General features: G+C 38.3%; 7 protein-coding genes across 7 annotated transcripts; 3 read left to right on the top strand and 4 right to left on the bottom strand.

The window, feature by feature from the left end:
• Positions 1-2,986: 2,986 nt before the first annotated feature.
• Positions 2,987-5,506, bottom strand: LOC119995663 (rhodanese-like domain-containing protein 9, chloroplastic). The gene is made up of 6 exons (XM_038842166.1): positions 5,310-5,506; positions 4,468-4,718; positions 4,156-4,306; positions 3,493-3,578; positions 3,303-3,407; positions 2,987-3,222 (listed from the first exon to the last, which is right to left on the bottom strand). Exons 1-6 carry the CDS (start codon positions 5,504-5,506, stop codon positions 3,152-3,154), a joined length of 861 nt encoding a protein of 286 aa, XP_038698094.1. The 3' UTR covers positions 2,987-3,151.
• Positions 5,507-5,706: 200 nt separating this feature from the next.
• LOC119984364 (CDK5RAP3-like protein) lies at positions 5,707-10,344 on the top strand. Its single transcript, XM_038828277.1, has 10 exons — positions 5,707-5,896; positions 6,018-6,152; positions 6,521-6,615; positions 6,718-6,812; positions 6,909-7,044; positions 7,129-7,278; positions 7,418-7,963; positions 8,208-8,416; positions 9,282-9,414; positions 9,976-10,344. Exons 1-10 carry the CDS (start codon positions 5,836-5,838, stop codon positions 10,102-10,104), a joined length of 1,689 nt encoding a protein of 562 aa, XP_038684205.1. The 5' UTR covers positions 5,707-5,835; the 3' UTR covers positions 10,105-10,344.
• A 702-nt stretch (positions 10,345-11,046) lies between these two features.
• LOC119993173 (G patch domain-containing protein 11) lies at positions 11,047-13,334 on the top strand. The gene is made up of 4 exons (XM_038840171.1): positions 11,047-11,267; positions 11,812-12,351; positions 12,653-12,718; positions 12,823-13,334. Exons 1-4 carry the CDS (start codon positions 11,136-11,138, stop codon positions 12,880-12,882), a joined length of 798 nt encoding a protein of 265 aa, XP_038696099.1. The 5' UTR covers positions 11,047-11,135; the 3' UTR covers positions 12,883-13,334.
• Positions 13,335-14,196: 862 nt separating this feature from the next.
• Positions 14,197-16,213, bottom strand: LOC119993181. The gene is made up of 2 exons (XM_038840184.1): positions 15,894-16,213; positions 14,197-14,930 (listed from the first exon to the last, which is right to left on the bottom strand). Exon 2 carries the CDS (start codon positions 14,880-14,882, stop codon positions 14,475-14,477), a length of 408 nt encoding a protein of 135 aa, XP_038696112.1. The 5' UTR covers positions 14,883-14,930; positions 15,894-16,213; the 3' UTR covers positions 14,197-14,474.
• A 651-nt stretch (positions 16,214-16,864) lies between these two features.
• On the bottom strand, positions 16,865-19,385 carry LOC119993167 (transcription termination factor MTEF18, mitochondrial-like). Its single transcript, XM_038840159.1, has one exon. The coding sequence runs from the start codon at positions 19,073-19,075 to the stop codon at positions 17,324-17,326; it is 1,752 nt and encodes a 583-aa protein (XP_038696087.1). The 5' UTR covers positions 19,076-19,385; the 3' UTR covers positions 16,865-17,323.
• A 187-nt stretch (positions 19,386-19,572) lies between these two features.
• On the top strand, positions 19,573-23,831 carry LOC119995483 (carboxyl-terminal-processing peptidase 3, chloroplastic). Its single transcript, XM_038841996.1, has 12 exons — positions 19,573-19,993; positions 20,123-20,204; positions 20,291-20,421; positions 20,498-20,584; positions 20,752-20,830; positions 21,112-21,200; positions 21,901-21,936; positions 22,062-22,181; positions 22,318-22,404; positions 22,500-22,649; positions 22,774-22,881; positions 23,405-23,831. The coding sequence occupies exons 1-12, from the start codon at positions 19,658-19,660 to the stop codon at positions 23,657-23,659; spliced, it is 1,560 nt and encodes a 519-aa protein (XP_038697924.1). The 5' UTR covers positions 19,573-19,657; the 3' UTR covers positions 23,660-23,831.
• A 307-nt stretch (positions 23,832-24,138) lies between these two features.
• Positions 24,139-24,999, bottom strand: LOC119995484 (protein LURP-one-related 8-like). Its single transcript, XM_038841997.1, has 2 exons — positions 24,695-24,999; positions 24,139-24,593 (listed from the first exon to the last, which is right to left on the bottom strand). Exons 1-2 carry the CDS (start codon positions 24,935-24,937, stop codon positions 24,237-24,239), a joined length of 600 nt encoding a protein of 199 aa, XP_038697925.1. The 5' UTR covers positions 24,938-24,999; the 3' UTR covers positions 24,139-24,236.
• Positions 25,000-25,806: the final 807 nt, after the last annotated feature.

Genomic DNA, 25,806 nt, shown 5'->3' on the forward strand with positions numbered 1-25,806 from the left:
CCCTTCTTGTGGGTCCTAGTCATGCAAATTTTTTACATTGGTATTTTTTTTAATTTTTTTTTGCTTTTAGCATTCCATTTTTCCTATAACTTTAGTGTTGTTATTTCACTTTTCTTTCTTTACATGAATTTGTTAAGCAATTTAGAGTTCCTTCCATAGCATAGCGCCAGATGGGGCGATCATGAATGTTGAATTCTGATTTGTTTTTTCCCGTTAATAAAGCTTTTGATTTGGCGGAAACAAATGCTTTTTAATGCTTCTGGGACTATGGTAGCTGGAAGTAACTGGAAAATTAAATCTGTTCTAGTGTTGAACCCATTGCCTTTTCCTCCCCTTATGGTCACAGGCGCACAGGGTGTAACTTTTAATTACATGGGCTGTTTTTTTTTTCCTATTGTAAGGGAGAAGCTTAAATTGTTTTCCTTAATCTTTTTGGGCATTTCAGGGGTCGGTGGTGATATGGCATTGATTGTAATTTGTACGGAGGATTTTGGGCATGTATTTTTACTAGTTCGTGTTTTTGGGTTTTTTTGAAAAATAACCCTCGTTTATAAACATTTTTCAAATCTAACCCTTCTTTTTAAAACACTTAAATATAACCCTTTTGCCAAAGGAAAAGACAAAATTACCCATTGCACAGTTCAAAATCCTAAAAGTCAACAGTTACCGTCTCGAATTGCGTAAAACCCGTCCTTTCATCTTCTTCTTCGTTTATTCGCACACGAGCATAAAAAATTCTCTCACATCTGTATCTTCTTCCTTCAACTTCTTCGTTCTTCCGAGAATATTATTTGTTGGAATTTCTTCTGGTTTTTTACGAACGAACAACAACAACAACAAACGCGACTCTAAGGTTAGTTTCATTTCATGGATTTACGGTGTTTGAATATTCGTTCATATGTATGAGATTTTTGGAAGAGGTTAGAGAAACAGTACAGTCATGCGTGTAATATATATGTTATAGGGTGTTGGGTTTCGTTGGTAAAGGCGTGCATGTTCGTTGTTATCAGTTTTGCAGTACACGTAGAAAGTTGTTGTACTGTTCATGAAAGTTTGTACCTTTTTCGTTGATAACTGCTTTTATTTATGTTGACAACTGTATTACTTTTTGGTTGATAACTGTATTAATTTTTGGTTGATAATTGTATTACTTTTTGGTTGATAACTGTATTACTTTTAGGTTGATAACTTTATTACTTTTTCGTTGGGAACTGTATGACTTTTTCGTTGATAAATACATATATATTTAGTTGATAACTGTTTTGGTTTTGTGTTTATGTTTGATAAACTTATTTTCCACCTTTCATATACATGCAGATTTAACATAAAATGGCATACAAGATTCCCATCAACGAGAGATTTGGTGTCAAGGTTCTTTCTTTTTCAAAGTTACATGAAACAATAAGCGATATTAGGAGTACGCTGAGCGAAGATCAGCTGACTTTGTTTAGGGGAACCTGTTTTGGTACTTTTTTACAACTGAAAAACATTAAATGGGCTCCACAGATTGTACACCAACTCCTCCTTCGGCAAGTACAATCAAAAGAGGATGAAAAGAAAGGGAAGTTGGTGTTTTTGATTGGTGGAAGAGAAACTAGTTTTTCAATAAGGGAATTTAACCTCATAACTGGATTGAGGTGTCATTCCCTACCAGACATCTCATTATATTTGAAAGAGATGGAGAAGTCTGGTGAACCTAGGGTGGGCTTGCAGAATAAGTATTTCGAGCAGTTCGTTCATAAGTGAGCTGGGTCTGGACCTGAAAAGCCCAGACCGTCCAGCCGGCTTTTTAGGGGGCCTGGACTTTGGACACATGTTGCCCATGGGCTGGTACGGGTCAGGCCTGCATCTTTTCTTCTTTTTTTTTCCTCTCTCTATTTTGTGTTTTCTTGTTGATGGGTGGTCTCAGGACCGGGCTTGAGCCTTGAGATTATCTCTTGGCTCTTGGGACTGGGCTTGGTTTCAGATACGAGTCCGATGGTTTAGGCCAGGGTGGGCTTTGGCACGTCAATTGGGGCTTAATAAGATAATATAAACCAAAGCCTCTTTTTGGGCATTTCAGGGGTTGGTGGTGTCGTGATATAATGATATGGCGTTGACTGTAATTTGAAATTTTGTATGGAGACTTTTGGGCGGTTGCGACTTGCGAAGTTGGTCTTTGCCGTAGGCCCATAACATTGAATATGTAGTTTTACGGAAGCCCGGGACCTGCTGTAATTTTATTACAGCAGGTCCCGCTGTAATACCCTTTATGGGTAGTAAAAAATTTTATTTTTATTTTTAAAAATTATAAATATGTAGTGTTCATCGCAACGAACACAAAGATATATTTTTTGTTAGAAACAAAAATCAAATTCAACATGAAAAAGACACGACAATTCTAGACCATCGGATATAAACTTTAAATATTCGATGTTTTTGATCATGATGCATTTGATTTTTGTTTTAAATAAAAAATATATCGTTGGATTTGTTATGAAAAATACTATATATTTATAATTTTTAAAAATAAAAATAAAATTTTTTACTACCCAAAAAAGGTATTACAACGGGACCGTCCCGCTGTAATAAAATTACAGCAGGTCCCGGGCACTAATAGTTTCACAGACTTTAACTAGTTCGTTTTTTTCTCCTCATTCATGGATCATGACTCATGAGTGAGCTGGGTCTGGACATGATAATGGGCCTTAAAAGCCCAGACCGTCCAGCCTGCTTTTTTAAGGGGGCATGGACTCTGGACACATATTGCCCATGGGCTGGTACTGGGCAAAACTTGAGGCCCGAAATTTTTCTTTTCTATTTTTGTGTTTTCTTATTGACTGGTTGGCTCAGGACCGGGCTTGAGCCTTGAGATTATCTCATGGGCTCTAGGACTGGGCTTGGTCTCATTCTCAGATATGAGTCCAATGCACTAGCCCAGGCTGGGCTTGGGCACGTCAATTGGGGCTTAGTATAGACCAAATCCTAGCCCGAGCTTGATCAGGTCTAAAGGAAAGCACTAATTTTCTTGGCAATTGATTCAGGGATTTCCATTTCCGTCTTTTATATTACAAGGATTTAAGAATAATAATGTTAATAACAAGCTCAACCATTTTAACTTCTTTTCATAGGTAATCAAGAGAAACTGCAAAATTTTGACTTGTCACAAGTCCTAGCTTGCAGGGACCAGCTGAAGCAATTTCTCTGCTTGATCTGGAAAGAAGGTGATGAACAAATATGCACCTGCAAGTTTGATTAAGTTAAAAAAGAAAATTTCAAACTGTTGCAGTAGAAAATAATGAGAACTTTGTTAATGTACATACAGATAAGTGCAGTTCCGAGAACGGCTGATATCTTGCCTTGCACAGTGACCAAACCAGCTTTGCCAGCGTTTTGCAACTCGGTAGAGCCTACTGAATCAAATGTTCCTGCAAAACAGAAATCTCACCATTGGTGTACGTCTCATTCAGCCGAAACCTGGCTCAGGCATTAGTTTAGGAAGTAGAGTTTAACCTGGCTCTACAGCTTGAAGTCCTTTGGTGATGCATGCTATGTTTTGAAAACCAGCATTCTCAAGCTTGTCAGCTGCTGCAGTAGACCTTGAAAATGAAAAAAGATTAGGAAAAAAAAAATCCTATCAAAAGGGCATTACATAAAACAATAGGAACCATATATTAGAGTTCTAAGCAAACAGAGAATTAAGCTCGCTCGAACTGATTAAAATAAATTGACATATACATTCATTTCTATCTTCAATGTCTGCATAAGATGTATGCAGAATGGCCTCATCATATACCCCATTGGTTAGATATGATGCCCCATCTTCAAAGTTAAGCATGATTGCATCCAGAAAGAAAGGAAGAGAGCCAGAGTTCAAAAGTAAGTTAGAGAGAGTTGCCAAAAGTAAATTAAAGTATACCAGTAATGGAAGCAGTGTCATTAATCTCTAATCACCAACCCATTTATTTAGTTGGGACCATACTGTAGCTCTTCTACTTTTCCTTCTCTAATCTCTATGCAACCTTACACTCCTTGAACTGAATTTTAGAAATAATGAACTAAAAGGGAAGAGGCCTCAATGCGTTATTTGATATTCGTTTCATTCACTCGTAATTCTACCATGATAGAGATAATCGCAGTAATTTCAGGTCAAACAATCTGCAGAATAGAAGTTACCTTAACCCTTCCTGACAGACAACTAGAAGTTTACTTTCTTGAGAAAACTGACTCTTCACAGATTGCACGAAATCAGGATTGAGCTTAGTAAATGGTAGCCCAAAGAATAAACCAGAAAAGTTGTTGTGCACAGTCCTCTTTATGATTGTGCCTGCAAAAGTTCAAACTTTCATGAGAATACAAACTGAAAGTCGAAAGACAATTTGAAAATTTTCAAAGGACGGGCGTATAATGCTTTTACTGTAATTTAAGAACCGAGTGAACTAACAGCAAGAGAGGATCAGCATAAAAGACACAAGTAGGAAGTTTTACCAAGGTCATTGTCTTGGTTTTCAATGAAAAGAGGAACATGGTAGCAAGATTTTATATGAGCTCGATCATATTGAGATTTGTCCCGCACATCAAGTATGGCATATCCCTCAGAAGCTATAAGTTTCTTTGCTTCTTCAACATTAACATAATCCACTTCTGCTCTAATCCCCAACTTTCTTGGACGACTCAAGTTCCCTGGGATGGATCTTCCAAACTGAATCTCAAGTTGCAACCAAGGTGTCTGATATTTGCTGAAAAAACACCCTTAATCCTTTATTTTCATTTTCTAGAAAACCAATTCCAGTTTTTTTATTAATCAAGTGCATGAGTTGGTTATACAATAAAGTCATCAAACCAAAAGGATCCAACCTAAAGACCAACAAAAAATGAATGCATCATTTGGTGTTTGATCAAGTCACAAGAAAAAGGAAAACAGAAGAGTATTTCTCATCAATCGAGACCAGAAAACATTCGTTTAATGTCAGGCCATTTTTGCAAAAACTACTGGGAAGGGTGTATTCCATCCCAAATTGATGTGTGGAACGGTAATTGAACCCCTAATCCTACACCTCGTTCTTTAGGCAGAATGAAGTTGAAAGACGATTTAGGGTTCAACATGACTGAATTTATCATTTCAAATTTCTGCCACATAATAGAACACATTTATCAACATTGAAATGGAGCATCAAAACTCTCGTATTCCCTAAAAATCTGTTACTGAGAGAGCAGGACAGAAGCAAAGTTCGAGTTCTCTTGAGAAGGAGAATGAGCTAACGTAATCGCAGAACCAAAAGAAATGCCATACAGAAAGCAAATAAAAGGAGAGAGAAGAGAAACCTCACCTTCTGAGAGGCAGTGTCGTAGTGGTGAAACAGGAACCGAGCCCCGCCATTGAAGTTGTTCCTTGGATTGTTCGAGTGCGAAAGGGATGACGCTTAACCAACACCACCACGTCACCACGATAGTAGTGGCCCTCCAAATTTGATAGGAGCAATGAATTGTTGCCACGTCGAAGTGGCAAATGGATATATTTCTTCATTATTCGAGTTTCTTCTTATTTATTTCATTTTATTATTTACCTGTAGGCTGTATCAGAAATTTTCTCTCCCATTCCTCAAAAAAGAAAATCCCATTGAATCCTGTTGGAGTTGACGTGGCTGGCCCACTAGGCCCATTAAAGGTTACCCCTCGAGGGTCGAACCCAAGCCCATATCCGAAACCGCGGGTTCAAGGGTGAAGTAAACTAAACTGAACCGAACAGTGAATTCTCCCTCAAGCCTCAGCACAGGCAGGTCATCTCTTCCAAACGAAACGCGCCTTTCAGAACTCGATAGTCCTTCCCGAGAGAGTGAAAAATTTTCTCAGGAAATGCAGACTGCGGAGGACATTCGACATCTCCCCATCGACATAACCTTTTCTCGTCTCGGCGGTAATTCCCTCGCACTCAACGCCTGGTTGCTTAGCTTAATTTCTCTCTTTATTTTTTGGTTTGGTTTAGTGCTCTGATTTATGGCTTTCGCATCCATACATATATGTTTTTGAAATTAAAGAGTGGTTGGTTGATCGGAAGAGAATACCGGCCGATTGGAGAAAACGGTTGATCGCAATTAGGGCTCGGATATTCAAGGAGTTCTCGTTACTACCTAAGGATACTGATCCCTATTTCCAAACCCTAGACCCTGAAGGTTAGTATTTCGTTCGCTCCCTTATTACTATTTTACTTACGATTTGATCAAAACGGCGATTCGTGAGATTTTTTAGTGGTAATCTGTAGCATTTGCTGAAGTGTTGGTAATCTGTAACTTTTTCTGATTGTACTTATTTAGTGAATCATGCTTTTTTGAAGTACAGGTATGTTACTATTATGATTTTGTGAAAATTTGGTGTCATTCCAGTACTAGTTTTTGGTTAGTGAATTTTTATGCTGCTTTGCATTATTCGGATTATGGTATTTTGAAAATTTTGTCATATCATACCTCCTACTGTCTTATCCTTTAAATTTGAATTATGGTTGTCTAGTCTTGTTGTATGATTATTTTTATGTCTCTTGCAGGGATTGGATACTTGGAGGCCAAAAGTATTTATGATATTCTTTTGAAGTCGAATCCTGAAAGCCGGAATATATTTGGCCGGCTGCCAGGTGCTGCTGTAAGATGCTTTCTTTCCTTCCCCACCCCCTCTCTGGTATATCTTTTTTGTGTTAAATACTCATTGGTATCATTTAATGGTTGTTAATTTCATTTTAATCAGGGTGCCTGGGAGGCAATTGTGCATTCATTTGAGAAAGATCATATCTTCCTCGGCGAGGCCGCACAAATAATTACTCAAAATGTAAACTATGAAATGTAAGTAGCACTCTTATGATTCTCTTTTGCTTTGCCGAACTCAACTTAAATCAATGAGATGGATTATTTATTAACTAATTCTGAAATTTAATGAAGCCCATATCAGAAAAAACAGATGCAAAAGATCCAGCAACAATTAGCTGAACTGGAGCGCAAGGAAGCTGATGTAAAAAGAAGCGCTGCTATGTCAGCATCTAAGTATGTTGAAGCTTGTCAAGAACTCGGTTTGCAGGTTACATCTTAAGCATTCTTCCTTTGATTGTTAACTTATTCTTTCTTCTGATCAATACATGAAAATAATTGTTTTACTTTGTAGGGAAACAATGTAAAGTTTGAGCTGTTGGAAACTGCTAAGTCGCTTCCAAGTACATTTAGCAGGATTCTAGATATTGTCAATGGTGATTCTTTGTTAAGGGCAATGGAATACTATTCTAATTTTGTTGGAGATGTTCACACGGAAAAGGATGTGAGTCAACAACTGTTTCTTTAATTTGTCTTGTGGTCATTGCTGGACTTACTGTGTTGAAACTTACATTTATGTGCATAGAAGTTGAAATATTGGTTATTCAATTTGTAAATTTATCAGCTTTTGTGTGTGATTGCAGAAGTCTTTACGAGCTGTCTTGGTGAACTTAAAAGACATGCGGGAAAATCCCCCATCTCTGAATGTTTCCCCATCCCCTGAGATTCTTGATTCTGCAAATATTGAATTAACCCTCTATGAAGCAGACCCCGAGAGAGGAGACATGAATATTGAAGCAGATAATATTGATTGGGATATTTCTGTTGAAAGTGCTCAGATTGATTGGGATATTGGTACTGTGGAAGAAACAGATGATACTGGTAATGGTTTGGGCCCTTATGAAATTGTCAATGCCAGTGAGATATTACCAAATGAAGCTGAGAAGTCTGATCAAGTCCCATCAAATAAAGAGGGAGACAGCCTCTCTCAGGAGATTTCTGTGTCTGATATATCCTGGGATATAAGTGTTGAAACACCTCAAGTTGATGTAATTGATGAGGTCAATTTTCCAAATGACGGTGTAGGCAATCATAAATATGTTCCAGATGCTTCCCAAGTAATCAAGGACGAGAGGAGCCAGCTTTTGGAAACTGAGTATAGGAATAAGATTCTTGATGATCTCTACGAGGTATACTCTAGTTGTTCATTTTGCGATTGATTTATTCTTATCAAAGCTAAATTCTTTATTTTTGTTTTAGGTTCATTTCTCCTCCTTTTCTTTTTGACCCTTCTCTTCTGTGAGAAAGACATCAGAGGAATAGGACGGTGTCAATACAGACCAGACTTAATTCCTTAGTTTGGTGTCCTTAGCTGTTGTTACCTGAAAACGTCATAAGATACGAAGCTAATATCTTGTATTTTTATGTTATCAGATCAGAGCGTTTCTTAATCAACGGCTGGCAGAGTTGATGAATGAAGAGACTTTGTCTTTGCAGCATCAAGTCCAATCAGTTGCTCCCTTAGTGTTGCAGCAGTATACTCCTGATGTGATTGAGACAATGATATCAGATGTTTCCATGGTCATTTGTTTGGTGACAAATAAGAAAACAAGGGACTTAATCATGATTCTTAACTCCAAAAGGTGCTTCTTTTATCGGTCTCCCTTTTTCATTCATTTCTTCTTACTTATTGTTGTTAACTTGTTAGTCAACACAGTAGAGTGGAATGACCTCAGTAGAATCCTGTCTTCTAATCAACACGGTAGAGTGGAATCCTCTCTTCTAATCAAGTGGAAACTGCAACTTTTGAGGCAACTTTTCAATACTTCTAGGATGTGGGTGATATTTTGGAAGGAAATAATGCTTTACTGTGGAGTATTTCATTGGGAAAAAAAGGCAATTATCAATAGTATTTGGTTCAATGTTGGCCAAATTTGCTCTCAGTTTGCCGTTGCATTGAGAAACATATGAAAGGGTTGATTGCTGCGACAAATAGTAAATCTATGAGCTACTCCTTTTAGTAAATCTATGAGCTACCACTTTTGAAGGACAGTATTGTACCTAAAAGATTCTGAAAGTGCTTTCCCTAATTGATGCCACATCTGAGAATTTGCGTCCCTTTGCTTAAATATTATCTGTCGATATTAGTTTTACAAGGTGGATAACTTTACAAGAGAAGTATATTTGCACTGCCTTTTACTTGGCTTGCATAGTTACAAGGCACAACTAGCATATGATAGTTCTCTCCAGTAATTTCTCAATCAGACAAGTCAATGTTTATGTTTTTTTTTTCTTTCTCAAGTCAACAAAGATATTTGTTCTCTTAGACATTTCCAAGAGGTTCTTGTCCTAGGGAGTTTGTTAGGCTACTTTTTTTTTCCTGCCTCTGTGTTGTATATTCTTATGTTTGTTTTTAGCACAACAATTTTTTAGTATAACGTAGATATGCAAATATATCTCTACAAGTTGTAATGCTACTCAAATCTTCTGTGTTGCTGTGAATTTCAGATTTCTTGATAGATTAGTTAGTTCAATTGAAGAAAAGAAACACCATGAAGTGAAGTTAAAAGAAGGGTTGAAGGATCTGGCTTTCAAGCGCATGGAGCTTCAAAATTCTTTATCTTCTTCATGGCCAAAACAAGTAAGTTTTGTTGACCTAATGAATCATATATGTACAGTTGTACTTCAAGGTTGGTTTTGTGTATGGCAAACGTTGTATTGGTTCTGCTCTATCACTCCTGGTTATATCATTATAACCACCGGAAGAACTCTTTATCTTCTCCAACTTTGACTTCTCTAATTGAGAAATTACCGGAGAGAACTATGTTTGAAATGCTTTATTTGGTCCATAGTTCAACAAATTTCTAATTAAATGCTCTTGCACATGAGAGCAAGAGAGCATTTGTTTTAAGATAGCATTGTAAAGGGTAGCACTATTAAAACGGTTTAAATATCCAAATCCCATTGTAAAACATGGGAGCAGTGTTATCAAACCCCCCAGGCTAGGTGCCTTAAGTTAACTCTGGCGTTCACTGGATGTGAGGCACTAGGTGTGAAGGCACGTGCTATGGTGTGTTTTGTTTAATGAGTAATTTTTGGGTCATTTCTTCAAGAATCTAGTCGGCCCATGTAACCCTGACAAATGATGTTTCTTATTTCCTCCACGTTTGGTGGAGGTAGTAACATGACTTTTCTATTGCAGGAAGCAGCTCTTAAAAAAACCAAGGAACTGAAGAAGCTTTGTGAGAGTACCCTATCATCAATGTTTGATGGAAGGCCTGTTAACATAATTGGAGAAATCAATGCCCTGTTGAGTAGTGCTAGCGTGTAAACTCTTGGGTAGACCAATGTCAGAAAGGTTGGTTGTGGGAATGAGATTTTCAAACTAAAATGATAGTGAACTCTTTTTTTCCCCCTATATTTTCTTTTATCCTTTCCTGGACAGATAATTTTCCTCATTGTTCCTATACATGCTCAATTTGTACGGAAGGAAGTATCAATTCTCTAATTTTGAATGAGTTCTTGAGATGTTGCTTTACATATTAATAAATCTTGTGGGTTATTCGGGTTATCATGCACAAGTAACATGGGATCAAATTCACTACTGTTGTTATATACTGCACAATAATCACTTCGATGGGGAATGCTAAGAACCGTAGAATCGTACAGCATAGTCTAGGAAGACCGAGAAAATACAAGAAAGTGAGGGAAAAGATTCAATGCTATGAACAAGAAAGACTAAATGGTTGAAAAAATTGGGATTGAAACTAAAAAAAACTAGGGTTTCTGGGATACCTTTGTTGTAGCTGCTCTCTGTGTTCAACGATTTTCAGAGAGACGGAGAGTGATCGGAATTAGAGAGACGGTGTACGGGGAGACTGGAGAGCGTTCTGATTCCTAAAAGAATGATCACGCGTTATATGCTACCCACGTCAGCAAAAAGCCGTTATAATCGTTTATGGGCTGCGTGGGTTGAACGCTAAGGTCTAAAAAGCCCAGTTAATATGAGTCCCAGCTTGTAAGCTAACCAGGCCCATATTTTCTAGGGTTCTGTTCATGTGGCTTTTGGGCTCAAAGACAGCGAAGCCCTATTAAACATGATTCCCAATCCAATGTTTTTTAACCTTACTGGGCCCATCTCTCGTTCCCTCCTCCTTTTTCAATTTTCTAGGGTTTTGTTGCTTCTGGTCATGAAGGTCATGGGCTCTTTGGGCTGAACGGCAGTTAGAGAAGCCCAGTGAAACATAAGTCCCCAACTCTTAACCTAACCGGGCCCATCGCTCCCCACTTCTGTTCGCTGCCACCGCTAATGCAGATACTTGCTCCGTCGTCTGTGCCGATTGCACTCGCCGAGCCACGGTAATGGCCGAATCAAGAGAGAACCCAAGTACCAACGAAGGAGGAGGGAGCGAAGAAGACGACGATTACATGGGAGACCTGTCTGTGTTTCTTCCTCCTGAAGATTCGAACCCTCCTAAATTCGCTTCGAAAAAGGTTTGGTTTGTTTGCTTGCTTTGATTCTGCAATTGATTTAAAGCTCTATCTTTTTGGTTCTCTAAGTTCAATACCGTAAGCAAAAATCTGGCAATAGGGACTATTATCATCTCTGTGTAGGTCTTGTTTGGTGAGAGAATCTACAATAGTTATTTGTTCTTAGCGAAAAAAATTTCACATCCGTTGCAGTTCTTTGAAAGCATGTCGCTTGAAATCTGATTCTAGCATTAGCAAGAAAATTTGAGAATCTGATAGAGCATTAGGAAGAGTAGTAGGAGAAAGAGAAACTAATATATTTCAATAGTTAAGAGAATTGATTGTCTAGGGTTTGCTAGCTAAAACGTCATAAATAAATACAGAGAATTGCATAAATATATGCTTTTCTCAGGTGGTTTGTTTGTTTTTTACACACACTTTCAAGTGTCCTGTTGCATGTAAAGATTGTAAAATCTGTTGGAAGTAAGATACCCATCAAATTTTTAATTTTTTGTTTTGGTGTAATTCTCAGCAATTGAGCAGAGTATGATTATCGTAATTTTGGCAGACTCCCAAAGGCGAAACTCCAACAGTTCAATATTCCAAGAAGTCTAAAACTCTTAACTGGCAACAACAGCGGCAACTTAGCAGAGAGAGACGGCAACAAGAAGAGGACGAGCAGACCTTGGCAAAGATAGAGGCTCCGATTCCAGAAACTAACATTGGCTTCAAGTTGCTAAAGCAAATGGGCTACACTCCTGGTTCAGCCCTTGGCAAGGAGGGTTCTGGCCTCGCTGAGCCTGTGGGGCTTGAGATTAGGCGGACACGAGTTGGGATAGGAAGAGAAGATCCACATAGGGAAAAGAGGAAGAGAGAGGAGATTGAAGCAGAGATGAATAGGAGGAATGAGGAGGCTTTAATGACTGAGTTTGGTTCTAGGCAAAAGTCACAATGGCGGAGTCGGAGAGTTGTAGTGAATTTCAAGAAGGCAAAGGCAGCCCTTGATCAACTAGAGAACAAAGAGGTTGAGCTTCCAAAGAAGAACGAGGATGATGAAGATGGTGAACAAGGGAAAGAGGAAGAGGAAGAAGAAGAGATAACGGAAGAGGTATGCTCTCTTCTCTTGTCATCATTCAATGTCGTAACTTTGGGTTGTAGAAAATTAAGCTGCAAATTGAGAATGATTGTGACTGGATTTTTCTTTTAGATGCATCTTGTCGTTAACATGCAAAATAAACTTTTTTTTATATTCATGTAGGACTGTGTCTAGTTGCAGTCTTTTCGTACATTTCCCTTCTTTGTTCATTGCTACCTACCCATGGTGGATGGGTGTCCTTTATTTTCTTTGTGCTTGTACTATCACTCAAATCCTTTTGCAAAAAAATTGTTAACGCTGTCTACCCAATTAGGACTTGCTGGAAATATTGATGAAGTTGAGAGATGAGTTTCAATATTGCCTCTTCTGTGGAGTCCAGGTAAATGCTTAACATTTCCACTTTACAGCTTTGATGAGCATTTTCAATTAGCGAAAGAGCCAGGCCCCAACTGTTACTTACATGGACATGTTGTTTGTTTTCAGTATGAATCGATGGAAGCTCTATTGTCCAGCTGCCCTGGGACAGATGAAGATGACCACTAGAAAATCTGTTTGTTTTCAGTATTCACATATTTAAGCTCCTTTGTCCAACGTCCCGGGGATAGAGGAAGATGATGATCACGAGAACGTTTTGAGCGTTATGCTGCTTGTATCCTGCGATAGGTGAATGCAGTGCTAATTTTTGGAAAGCGCATCGTCTTACAAGTAGAAGGTGGGAGGAGCAATCGGGGTGAGTTGTGATGTATAACAGTTCTCATCAAATATTAAGAACTCTAGATAGTAGTTGTACACTGGAAATAACTGATTAGAAAGGTTAGTATGTGTATCGAGGCAGGCGTATGCATTTATCAGATGCATAATTCTAACACCATTAACTGCAGACAACAGGCTATTCTGTGGCTTTCATAACATTATCTTTCTCGAAAGAGAAATAATTTGTGTTTCTATATACAGCCTACAAATCTTAAAATGGGTCAATGTTTCGTTTTTCAACAGTCATTTGTCCACAAACACAAACAACAGCTGTGTTTGGGTAAAGCCCAACAAAGCCACAAGTTTGCCTGAATATTCCATTCCAAGTTTGTTTCTTTAAACTAAGTTGCTAGTTATAACGAGCAAAGAGGCACCTAGACAGAGTGGAGTTGTCGCAAGACCTTGAATCCTCAAGATTAGTGTAGAGTAGTCTCTCCTACCCTGCTGAGACAACTCCGGATCACCTAGAAACTGGCAGTTAAGTCCCCATGAAATTTGACTCTAACCCCAGATCAGAGCACATCTCATGAATCATACCAATTGCAGATACAAATGCCCTACTTTGAGTCCATACCAAGTCACATGGTGCCAACAACAAGCATGTTTTGCTTAAAAAAGCAAAGAGGGAAAAGCCAAGATGAAGCAAAGTGTTGATCCTTGAAACCAAATGTCCCCATTACTCATGCAATTACTGCCATTATAACAGATACAGGGAAGGAAAGTCTTCACTGAGCTGTACAAGAAGGGGGCCGGGGTACGGGGAGGCAAAATGAAGCTAATAATTTCTCAGAGTTGCCAAATTCATAAAGGAGTTTCAATGTTAGGAATTCAAATATGACATGGCAAAATCATCACACAATGTAATTACATAATTCAGCTCATACTGTTATACAGAACTGCTCCATTTCATATACCCTCACGGTCGTAACTCATAAGTTATTTTTATTTGGAATGTCATTAAATTCTCTTCATAAAATGTTGCACACTGGAAGATTTCTTCCATTGCATGAACTACTTTGTATGTATTCAAGAAAAAGCAACAGTAAGATAAAGAAGAATATATTCAAAGCACAAACAACTTTTTTAGTAACAAAAAAGAAGAAATATATGAACCATCTCTGCTTGCTGTACTCGTAACAAATTGCATTACCAAAAAACAAAGGAATAAGCTCAAAAAGGTGATAACTTCATAGAGGAGTAAGCAGTATAATCTGTTTCACAGCCTCCAACTCAAAATTATACAGCTCATAAGAATGAGAATCAAAAAATATTAGAGCAGAAGGCAAATGGAGCCATACCTAAGCTAATAAGCAGTAATCCAGACAAATGAGCTGTCCAAGAAGGAATACCATCACAACAAGCAAAAAGAACCTTACGTACACTCAAAAGTCAAAACCGACTTCAGCAGCCCTCCGCGGCTTGTTTTTTCGCTTTCTCCCATTTTGCCTGAATCCGACAGTCTTTGTTGAGTCATCAGAGCTCAACTTTGTTCCCACAGCTGTTTCCTCTTTAACGGTATCTAGATTTTCTTTCAAATGTGCTGACCTCTTTCTCTTCCTACCATTCATGATGGCAGCCTGGTTTTTCATATCTTTGGTAGTGATAGAATCTTTTGCATCTTCACCATCTTCTCCTATCTTCTCAGCTCTATCTTCAATATCATCATTCAATGGTTTTTGTGGCCTTCCTCTCCTCCTGTACGCTGGAATTTTCTCTTCTTCACCACTTCCAGTATCATCGCGAGAAGCAATAACAGTTTGCTTCTTTCCTTTACCTCTACCTCTGCCCATAGTTCAAAAATCCCGGCAAAGAAAACTTCAAATACCTCCCAAAGATTGCTGCAAGGACAAAAAATGATCTCAGAGTACATACTAAAACAAATTAGAAGGCATCTAACAAAAGTTTGAACTGAAAAGCCTGAATGGCTAAGAGAAACCCCTTATAGGAAGAAACTAATGCAATGCCAATGACAAGATCGAAAGTGACAAAACTTATCGAAATGATCCAAAACGAATGCCAATTTGATGGGCAGGTACATATCCTCAACCTAACAAAAAAAAGTCTAATATAACCCAATTTAAAACTTTTTTGCGGGTGTATTTTCTCTTGCTCATTAACAGGTTGTTCTGCAAGCTTCAATATTTTGTTTCACTATGTCTATGCTCTCAAGGGATGACAGACTTTCCTACACCACATCCTCCAATAGGTTTGAATCCAGAGCAAAGCTTCTGTTTCCTCCTTCTTAAAAAAAGATAATTGTCTTTTCCATTTTTTTTTTCCTGACAACAGGTTGTATCCATAGCAAAATTAGAAGAACAGGACAATAGCAGAAAACTCAAGAACTGTTAATAGAAGAACCCCCAAACAACTTCTTTATGGGCAATAACAGCTCGCGAGAAAGAAAATCCATAGAAAAACAGGACGACAGAGTGATTTCATTAACCATACGATGTTAGATCCGTGCTGCTTTCACTTCAAATAATGCCCAAACTAAATAAAACGTAACTCAAAAGATCACCCTTTGTTTCGTCGCCGAAGAAAAAAAAACACAACACAAAACAGAAAATCAAAATCATCCGCTCTAACCCAACAAAATAATGTATAAATTATAAGAACTTCTGAATTTTCTCAAGTCCCAAACAAAGACAAAATTTTGAGATTCAAATAGTAATGTATTTTTGTACATAAATGCACAGCTGATGGCAGCATGTACTTCTTCACAAAACCACACCATTGCATGAACAATACATAGCCTTTCATCACATAGTTTACATGAAGATTCAGAGAGAAATGAAGCTGACCTCAATACGTGTAGCAGTTAGGCGCATCCTTCACACAAAACCCACTTCTTGGAATTTGATTATGCCGATCGTAAAACCGTCTCAACCCCAAGAAACAAATCAGTTTCGCTTCTTTCAAATCTTTCAAGAATGAAATAGCAAAAACTAACAAAATCTGATCCAAACAAAAACTTTGAAAAGAAAAAAAAGAAGATCAGAGCTGGTGTGAATCAGGAGCGGCGTCCACAAAAAGCTTGATAGCTGAGAAAGACGACCAAAGCGACATGAGCTTTGAGAGAGCTTAAACAAAGAGGAGGCTGAGAGACAGAAGAACAGAACTACAAAATAAATGAAGAGGAGAAAATGGCCTTGAATTATGTATATTTATTTTTGCCCTTTTTATATATTATTATTTAGGGTTTTTATGGAAGATAACGGGGGCTGCTAAACTAAAGTACACAAATACATGTTTTTTACTCTGACTAGATACTTAAGTGAGATGATCAAATTTATCCGATCTGAATTAACTTAAATTTGAAATATCTAGATCAAATCTTAGAATGTGCAGATATTTTGAGTGTATTTGTTTACATAAGTAATTATCCAAATTATTAGGGATATTCATTTACGAATTTCCACATTTCCACATATTATGAAGAGAAAAAAATTCCAGGGCAAAAAAGCACTTTTAACATTTTATTAGTAAAAATAAAATAAATTAGGTTTGCCAAAGAAAATTGAACAAATTAGGATAACCGCAACATATGACATAAGCCTCGGCCCAATATAATCTCACTTACAAAACATCGCAAAGCCCAACCAGAGCGGCCCAATTAGCTTATAGCCAAACACAGCCCAATAGGAAATATCGGATTGGACTACAACATGTTTCTCATCCGGTTTTCTGGACAGGTCCGTATCATACTACAGCGGGCCACTTGTCCGGGCTCCTACCAGACCCCAGAAAAGAAAAGAAGAGAAAAAGGAGAACGAAATGAAAGCATACTCCAACTTTCACCTTTAACCTCAATCCCACTTCGGGAATCAGCCAATGGTTAATGCTTAACAAGATTGCAGATTCACTTTAATCTGGAAAACATAAGAATGGGGAATGAAGAAATCCATAGAACCAGGTTTATAAAAAAAAAAACATTAGTAAAATAATTTAAAAGGGAAAAAAAAGAGAGAGAGGATAAATACAGGATCTCATGCTGCTAGAAACATGTCATGGTGATCCAATACACGAAACAAGTTTGAAACTATATCTGCCTGATTCCACATACTTGTTTGCGTGCCAACGGAGGCAAAATGTAGCTTCAATTCAATCCACCATGCGCAACAGATTATCTTTCAAAGGTCTCTCTGCAGATAGGATAAATGAATCAAGACCAGCTTTGCCATTAATTTTCACTCGCCGGAGCCTGCAAATACAGAGTATAGGCAACAATCCTTCATTCAGAATAAATTTGTTTCTTCAAATCCTGCCAAACTTGAGGTCCTGTGGGATGGCGATGCACATACTGGCTAACAAAAATTTTATCTGAGCACGCAACAACTGAGCTCAAGGCAAGCTTAGGTTCTGTACCTCCTTGTTCTTTGAGCCAGTTATACATTGATAACCTAAGCTTGACCCTTTGTGTCGTATAATTGAGAAATGAGGGAAATATTTTAAGAGTCGATATAGGATAACCCGAATCATTCACAAGAAAACTTATTTTTGTTTCAATCACTTCCTTCGACTGGTTGAGTATTTGTGGGGATCCTTTGATCATCTCATAAACATCCTTCTTATCTATACCTGCTTTTACTATACAATCAAATCTCTCCTGTAGCTCTCCTCCTTTACCTCGAAAAGCCTTGAGTGCTCTTTTCATTTCATTGGACTCCTCGACAAATCCCAAATCCAACAAGAACTTAGTCTTCAGTACTCGTGATCTTTCGTCCTCTCCTGAATATGGCAATCGCACAATTTTTGACCCCAAAACCAAGTTCCTCAGTTCCTGAGGATTCTCTTGGACTAACTTACAAAGTCGCTTCTTCCCAGTATTTAAGTTAGAAAGCAAGCTGCTAGTTTTCTTTAAAGTACATGATCCCAACAAAAAGGGGTACGAACGAACAAGTTTCCCTATCTCATTCACCTCCATCTCAATTTCATTGAGAAACAGAAAGCATTGCCTCATATTTGAAAAAAATTTCCCGACTTGGATTTGAGGAAACTGAGGAAAAAGTGAACATATATCCTTCAATTGAGATCCAAATTTCACTAGGAACCCAATTAAGGAAAGTGTCTTATACCCTGAATCCTCAAAGAGAAGTTCTGGGGACTGGGTTATTAAAGCACCTAGCTGCTCCTCAGAATATCCAGTCTTGCAAAATAAGCGTAGAAGCCCAAGCATCCGGCTCCAGTCATAACAATGATGCACGGACAAATGCTCCTCAATCCATGAGAGTTGAATTCCTCCTCTCTCCAATATCTTCAGCACATCAACAAAATCTGAGCTTACATCCCCGACCAAAAGATTTGGACTAGAAATAATAAATTTAGCGACCGATGAATTACTAAGCCCCAGTTCTTCATAAGCTTGAAGCTTCACAAGTAAAAGACCCCTTCCATAATTAAAAACTTCCTTAGCTTCTTTGTAGATCTTTCCTATTTTTCTTACATCGATTCCATATTCACGCAAAACATGATAATTGTCTAGCAAATAATCATCATCTGTCAAAAACATACGATCACGGGGAAGGAGTGGACAATACTCGGAAGGTGTCAAACCCAAGCTTTCAAAGAAAGGTTCAAATTCATTAATGGGATGGTAACGCAAGTGTCGGGTAAACGCCTGCCCAACATCTGACTTCATTCCAACCTTTTTCACAAGTTTTTGGATAAAAAATGGCGAATTTTTGCTCATATACTCCGCATCCAAGAACGGTAGGCTTCTAGTACAATGCAAGTACTCTAACAATGCAGCTTCGGCATCTTTAAGGAAGGCAGCGGGGATCTTCTCTCTCGAACACGCATCGGACTTCTCAAAAGTCTCAGTTTGAACAACTCTTCTCGTCCTATAGAATCTAGGGTTTTGAGCAATGTGGAATCGCCAAATTTGCCACACTGGAGTATTTGGTGTTTTGAGTTGGCTATTAACTGTATTTGACGAGACCCATCCGAGAACAGACATTTTTCTTAATCTCTGCAAATGGGCCATGTCTGCTTCGCCGATATTTCAAGCGCGGTGATCAAAAGAGAACAACACAGGGTACAGCTAACCAGCTCAAAAGAAATGCATATCAAGTGTTCGATGAATTGGCTAACCTGGCGTCTGATGAATTTCTTTATTTTGGTCAATACACGAAGCGCTATCGACTTTGAAGATTGAGCTTCTGGGTTTCTGATGCTGTTGCCGGTCTATACTCTAGTAAATAGCGGCACGCCGGCACCTCGTACGGAGCTCGGTTTGCAGAACGATAAGTCCGCGGACAACCCCACCAGGTTTTCTCCCGCCTTGTTAAGCAGAGCCGCTCCCAAACTGGTTTTGGGCCTCTTCTCATCTTTATATGCCTATTTATCGGGCCGAGTTAGTATTGAGGAAGCCCATCCACAGCGCGGTCCACTTAGACTTGAGTCTCAATGTTACGCACGCCCCCTCAACCGAACATATCTCGTCTTCCCATAACCACAAATTTGAAGATTCATCATTCATGTGGACCCCGCCGGAATCCCAACAATACATAACGGTCAATTGAGAAAAAGGAACTCCGGACTCCGGAGAACCTAAGAGGTTCCAAAGATGGAGCCTCTCCGCTCAAACGTTGATCTCAATCCACCACATCGTTGTCCGAAACCCCCAAAATACACTTCTTTACGGCACATTCCGATTCGGTTTCAGTGTTCGAATTATCAGTTGAACAGAAAATGGAGCATGAAATCCACGCTTCGTACCTCGTGCCGGAAGGTGATTACAACGGAGTCTAAGCCACAAAATCATCAAGATTTGTTCACATCAATCAAGAGGGGGTTCGTTGGTTTCGCTGCTGCAGCTGCGTGTTTCTCTTCGACTTGCTTCGATTTTCCAGCCCTTGCAGAATCTCTAACGGTTGCTTTTCCTGTTTCGCATGCTAGCGAGGTGAACGACAGCTTCTTTATTTGTTAGTTGCTTATTATTGTTCACGAGATTGATATGTTAGGGTTTTTCAGTTATAATTTAAAGCAATATTTAGCTGGATCACTATTGACACAAAATTTTGATTTCTAGGTGAATACAGTTCAAAGAACTCTTGTGGAGGCGTGGGGTTTGATTCGAGAAACATTTGTAGACCCAACATTTAATCATCAAGGTAATGGAGCTCCATTGCCTTTTATCCTGTCTTTTAATCTGTTCATAGTTCATGGAAAGTTGGTTATTTTATTTTATTTTTCTCAGACTGGGACTTAAAGTTGCAGCAAACTATGGTGGAAATATTTCCACTTAGATCAGCTGATGCTGCATATGCCAAGATCAGTTCTATGCTTTCTACTCTAGGAGATCCCTTTACACGGCTAATCAGTCCTAAGGTGGGGAAGCTTGTAGTTTAGATACTTTTAGTTTAATATAATAAGTTTCTTATCCGAGGATGGGTTTTGCTTGCAGGATTACCAGAGTTTTAGGATTGGTAGTGATGGAAGGTTGCAGGGAGTTGGGCTCTTCATATCTGCTGAGCCAAGAACAGGACATTTGGTAGGTGACATGCAAGAGAATAAATTTTCCTGATCTTTTTAGCGATATCTTTTGCTAATGCTAACTAAATTCACTAAATTTTCCTGATCATATTAAATTATTTTTGCTGCTTCGTGTGTTTGCCAATTTCTATTCTGATGGTATTTTTTACTTTGTTAATATTGCAGGTTGTTATGTCTTGTGTTGAGGGTAGCCCAGCTGCTCGTGCTGGAATACGTAAAGGAGATGAGTTGATTGAGATCAATGGTAATAATCTGATAAAATACCTGGAAGCTGATCATTCTGCAAAGATTTACTTGTATGCTATTTACTTGAGATATGTATCAATATTAGGAAAAGGCATTGCACCCCTCCCATCCACTAAGTTCAAAGACTGGCTATCCCTTTGTTTTTTTCATTTCCCTTCACGTGCTAAGTTCGGTTACAATGTCATGCACTTTCTCGCTCGTTTTTGATTAGTGAGAATAACTATAGTTTGGAGAGGTTGCATGCACATTGTTTCATGTTTGCTGCTTGTGGGTCTCCAGGGCAGAGGCTTGATGGTCTTAAAAGTGAGGAAGCAGCACAGAAGCTCAGAGGGAATGTTGGAACATCTGTTACTGTTACAGTCCACCGTGTGAGTCTTGACTTCATTATTATGACTTAAAGTAGCACTTATATTCTATTGACAATCAGATTGAGTATGGACGTTAGATGTGCTTTTGTAGATTCTTGTGCACCATTCTGTGATGCAACTTTTGCACTTGCGTTTTTACGTATTTTGCACGAATCCGCACTTATTTTTGTAGTTTTGCATCATTGTAAACAGAACGCCCTAGCATATTGTGGAGGTATAAATTTATGCTCCGAGAAGTGTATATTCTGTATTCCTTAACTAATTGTTCCTTTTTCATTGTCAAAGATGTTCATGTCCCATTATATATTGAGCTGGACAAATTCGATTCTTGTGATACACCAAAAAGAAAATGTAGCAAAGCATCCTTGGAGTGCTTTGCTAACATTTTCTTCTCATTTTTACTAATAACTATTAAAATTCCTTAGAAAACATATTTTTGTTGAATAGCTTAGCAAGTCGGCTAACTCAAAGCTGTGTAGAATAGGCATTTCTGGGGTTCTGTTTTATCAAAAGTTCTTCAGGAAGGTACTGTTCTGTGTGGAGGCATATAACACGTCTCCAACCATGTATCTTATTTACTTATATAGAGAGAAAACTCACTCCTTTTTATTTTTTCTGAGTTGTGGAGTTTTTAGCTCCATTGTACTCTCAGCAATTGTAAATTTACTTAAAGATCGCTAACATAGTTTGTGCTCTCCAGGGCAAGGATTCAGATGGTGATTCTGATTTGAGAGAGGTGTCAACTCCTTACAAAAGCTTCAGTTTAGTGTTGATTCAATATGAAATGCAATAAGCGTATTTAGCTTCTTGATATTCTCTTACTTCATAACTGCTCTGATAGCATTCTCCATCTGGTCAAAGGTTAATATACAACGGGAATATATTAAGCTTTCTCCGCTCTCCAGTTCCATCATCGCCCATAGAACTCCAAATGGCCACCTAGCAAAAACTGGTTATGTGAAGTTGTCAGCCTTCTCACAGGTAGTCATCCCTTCAAATTTTCCAGGATTATGCTAGACTGCAATTTTCCCTTTTTTGTCAAAATATAATTGTCTGGGTTTTTATTCCCACTATTTAAGTATGAACCATTTAAGAATTTCAAGATCCATTTTGACAGACTGCTGCTGTTGATATGGAAGATGCCATCCGTTCATTTGAAAGCCAGGGAGTGGACTCGTATATTTTGGACCTACGTAACAATCCAGTAAGTTTCTTTACGTAGTTTTTCTAATGGAATCCTAAAGGGCCATTTACATACATGATATTTAGGTCATTTCTCTCATTTCATTTGCTTTACAGGGAGGCTTAGTAAAAGCCGGTCTTGATGCTGCTCAAATATGGCTTGATGGTAATGAGACCCTTGTAAACACGATTGATCGGAGCGGGAATATGTCACCTATCAACATGGTCAATGGGCATGCTATAACTCATGATCCTCTTGTTGTGCTTGTAAGTATATTACCTTGATGTGTAATTTTCTTTCAGCTGTAATCTATGAGATCATTTCCAGTCAGTTTCCCACTATGTTAGCAACATAGAGGAAAAGGAATTCAGAAATTCCATATTGAAACAGGTAAACGAGGGAAGTGCTAGTGCTAGTGAGATTTTGGCAGGAGCGTTGCATGACAATGGCAGAGCTATTCTTGTGGGCCACAGAACATTTGGCAAAGGAAAAATCCAGGTACATCGTACATTTCATTTTTGGCTTTCTATTTCAGTGCTGGCGTAGTTTTCATTTCCAATCGAAGTGACCAAATACATAAATGAACAAGATGATGAAATAATGAAAAAAAGAAAAAAAAAATGCAAGATTTTTATACAGTGTGCTAAGTAGCCAATGAAAGTTATAGACTTGGTTTATTGTGACGATACTAAGTTGATGATGTAAAACAGAAAAATGAATACAGGACTAGGACTCATCGTAGATTTCCATAAGTTACCATGGTCATGAGGTTCAAAAGTTAAGGACATGGTAAATGAGCTCCTGTGATCTTATGGTGGCTCCTTATCATTTGCACAAGGTGCAAGGCCTCAGATTTTGATCAATCACTGTGCTATTGAAAAATATGTACTGTTGATCACCCCGTCACAGACGGAATTCATCGTACTCTATTGTATTTCTAGCCTTGTTGCCATCCTTGACCAATTTGTTTACGTTCCTCCAACTGTTGGAATCACATTTAAGCAAATCTTTATGGCTGCAGAGCATCACGGAATTGCATGATGGTTCGGCGCTTTTTGTGACGGTTGCGAAGTATCTATCCCCTGCACTTCTTGAAATAGATCAGGTTGGCATAACACCTGACGTGCAGTGTACAACCAGCATACTAGATTCCCCTAAAGGACCATTGTTAAGGGAGGAGAATTCAACTTCAACCTCATCTCTAGAAGCAGATTCATGCATTATGGTTGCAGAGCATGAATTGGACATTCGAGAGTCTAAAGGTACGGCTTCTTGAACTACCTAACACACTGTCAATTTAGCTTTTTGTAGAATCTCCGATCTTAGATTCGTCTATATATACATTTGTTGTGTATCGTACTGTATATATTAGGCTTAAAGGGAATGTTTCATTCCCAACTAATTCAGAATTTCGGCTACATTTATATATATATATGGTTTCTTCTGTACTCGACTTAGTCATTGTACAAAACAAAGGCATATGTTTATGTACATTGCATCCCCACCTAGAAAACGGCAACGCTACGTATCCCTAACAAATTTAGTCATAATCAGTCATAAAATGTAATTAGATAACGTGATAACGAAAGTCAATATAATTAGACAACGTAATAATGAAAGTCAATGTAATTAGATAACGTAATACTGTTATGGTTGGTCATGGAAGAAAATATTAGGGATATAAGTCATTTTCGCTTGGAAAGAGACCAAACTCTATATTTGGGAGAAAAAAAAGCCAGGTGGCAGGTAATGATGTCAAGTAAGAACAAAATTTCCATGAACAAAATGATCCTCTAATTTGATAAATTAACTTGAACTAGAAGTATTTGATTATATGTTGAAAATTTTATAAGTTAGGAGAATCGTCTAGAAGATCCAAACATCTGGTCAAGGAGGATGACGAGAGCCATGGCCTCCGCTGTTTCTATTCCGGGCTGATTAACAATAAGGCGGAACACGTCTCCACCAAACCCCACACCCTTCACCGCCTCTTTTTGCTTTATCTCCGCCACCTTCCTCCTCCTCTCATCGTAAACCACGCAGCTTCTCTGCACGTAGGATCCCTCTATCTGGTACATCACTTTCGCCCTGGACCTCACATATGCCAAACACTTGCTGTTTAGAATATTCACATTCTTCTTAGCCGAAAATCTTGGATTCGCCGCCTTCTCCCCGTCGTACACCATCCAGTTATCTCCCAGACTCAACCTCTGATCACGTACATGATTGAAAATATTAATAACTGGAACAACGTTTTAACATCAAGAAATATATATATATATATGTATGTATGTATAAATCAAGTACGTACCTTGTGGCGAATGGTGAGGAGGGGCTCGCCAGCTGCGTCCATGAGTAGTATCTCTGCCTTAGTGCCTGAACCAGACATGTAGTTATCGACCCTAAAAACGAGGTTTCCCTTGGAGTCGAAGACGGTGTAACCATTGCAGTTGAACAGGAGAGACTTATTCCAGACAGTGAGAACCAACGGGTCCTCCTCATTGCCTGGGGAGGCTATGGGTGTGGGTGGTGCGTTTGGGTAAACCTTTCTCATTTTTTTTTGCGATGGAAGCAGATCGATGTGTTGAGAGTGAAGCCAATTACTTGCCCAATAACTGATAATGAGGCCTATATATATATATATATATATATATATATATATATATATATATATATATATATATATATATATATGTTATCAAGGAAGGAATTAGTGGGCGGGTGGGGTTGAAAACTTAGGAATAATAATTTATGCCTTGAAAAGGAGAAGTTAATTTACCATTGTGCCAGCTAGCCCTCGATGATGTCTGGGCGGAATATAAAACAAGTTAATGTCTCTATTAAGATGGCGATGGGTAACCAATGAGAGTGATGATAATCTAAAACAATGATTAACAAAACAAATATATATAATATATATATATATGGTAAGCTGTATATTATCTTTACTTTCAAACCAAGACTATGGAACATGGTTTGATATTTTAATACGAATCTAATTGTGTGGCTGAGGACTAATTTGCGGTGGAGAATGTGCGCATGCTTGTCCGTGCCTTCCTTCCTTTCCTTCCTATCTAGATATTTTTTGCCATTGCCCTGATTTTATGTGGTTATCTGATTGGGTGAGGGGCGGTTTTATCCTGAAATGACTCAATCTACAGTGCTAGAGCCATTTTCAAAGCACTTTATTTTGACTTTTTTTTTTCTTTTTTGTATAGGTAAGCCGTACGTACTAATATGTATCTAATCACATAATTAATATATCTATGGCGGCTTTGTTCAATTATATTATCCCAATTTCCCCTTTCATTGTGTTTTTAAGTGCTAAGAATCATTAAATTTTAAGTTTAATTTGATTGAATCTACTTTTTCATTTATTTGATCATCATCACTTGAGTCGATTAAGGAATGAAACCTTCTAGT

Source organism: Tripterygium wilfordii, chromosome 3 (assembly GCF_013401445.1).
Source record: "Tripterygium wilfordii isolate XIE 37 chromosome 3, ASM1340144v1, whole genome shotgun sequence".
NCBI lineage: Eukaryota > Viridiplantae > Streptophyta > Magnoliopsida > Celastrales > Celastraceae > Tripterygium > Tripterygium wilfordii.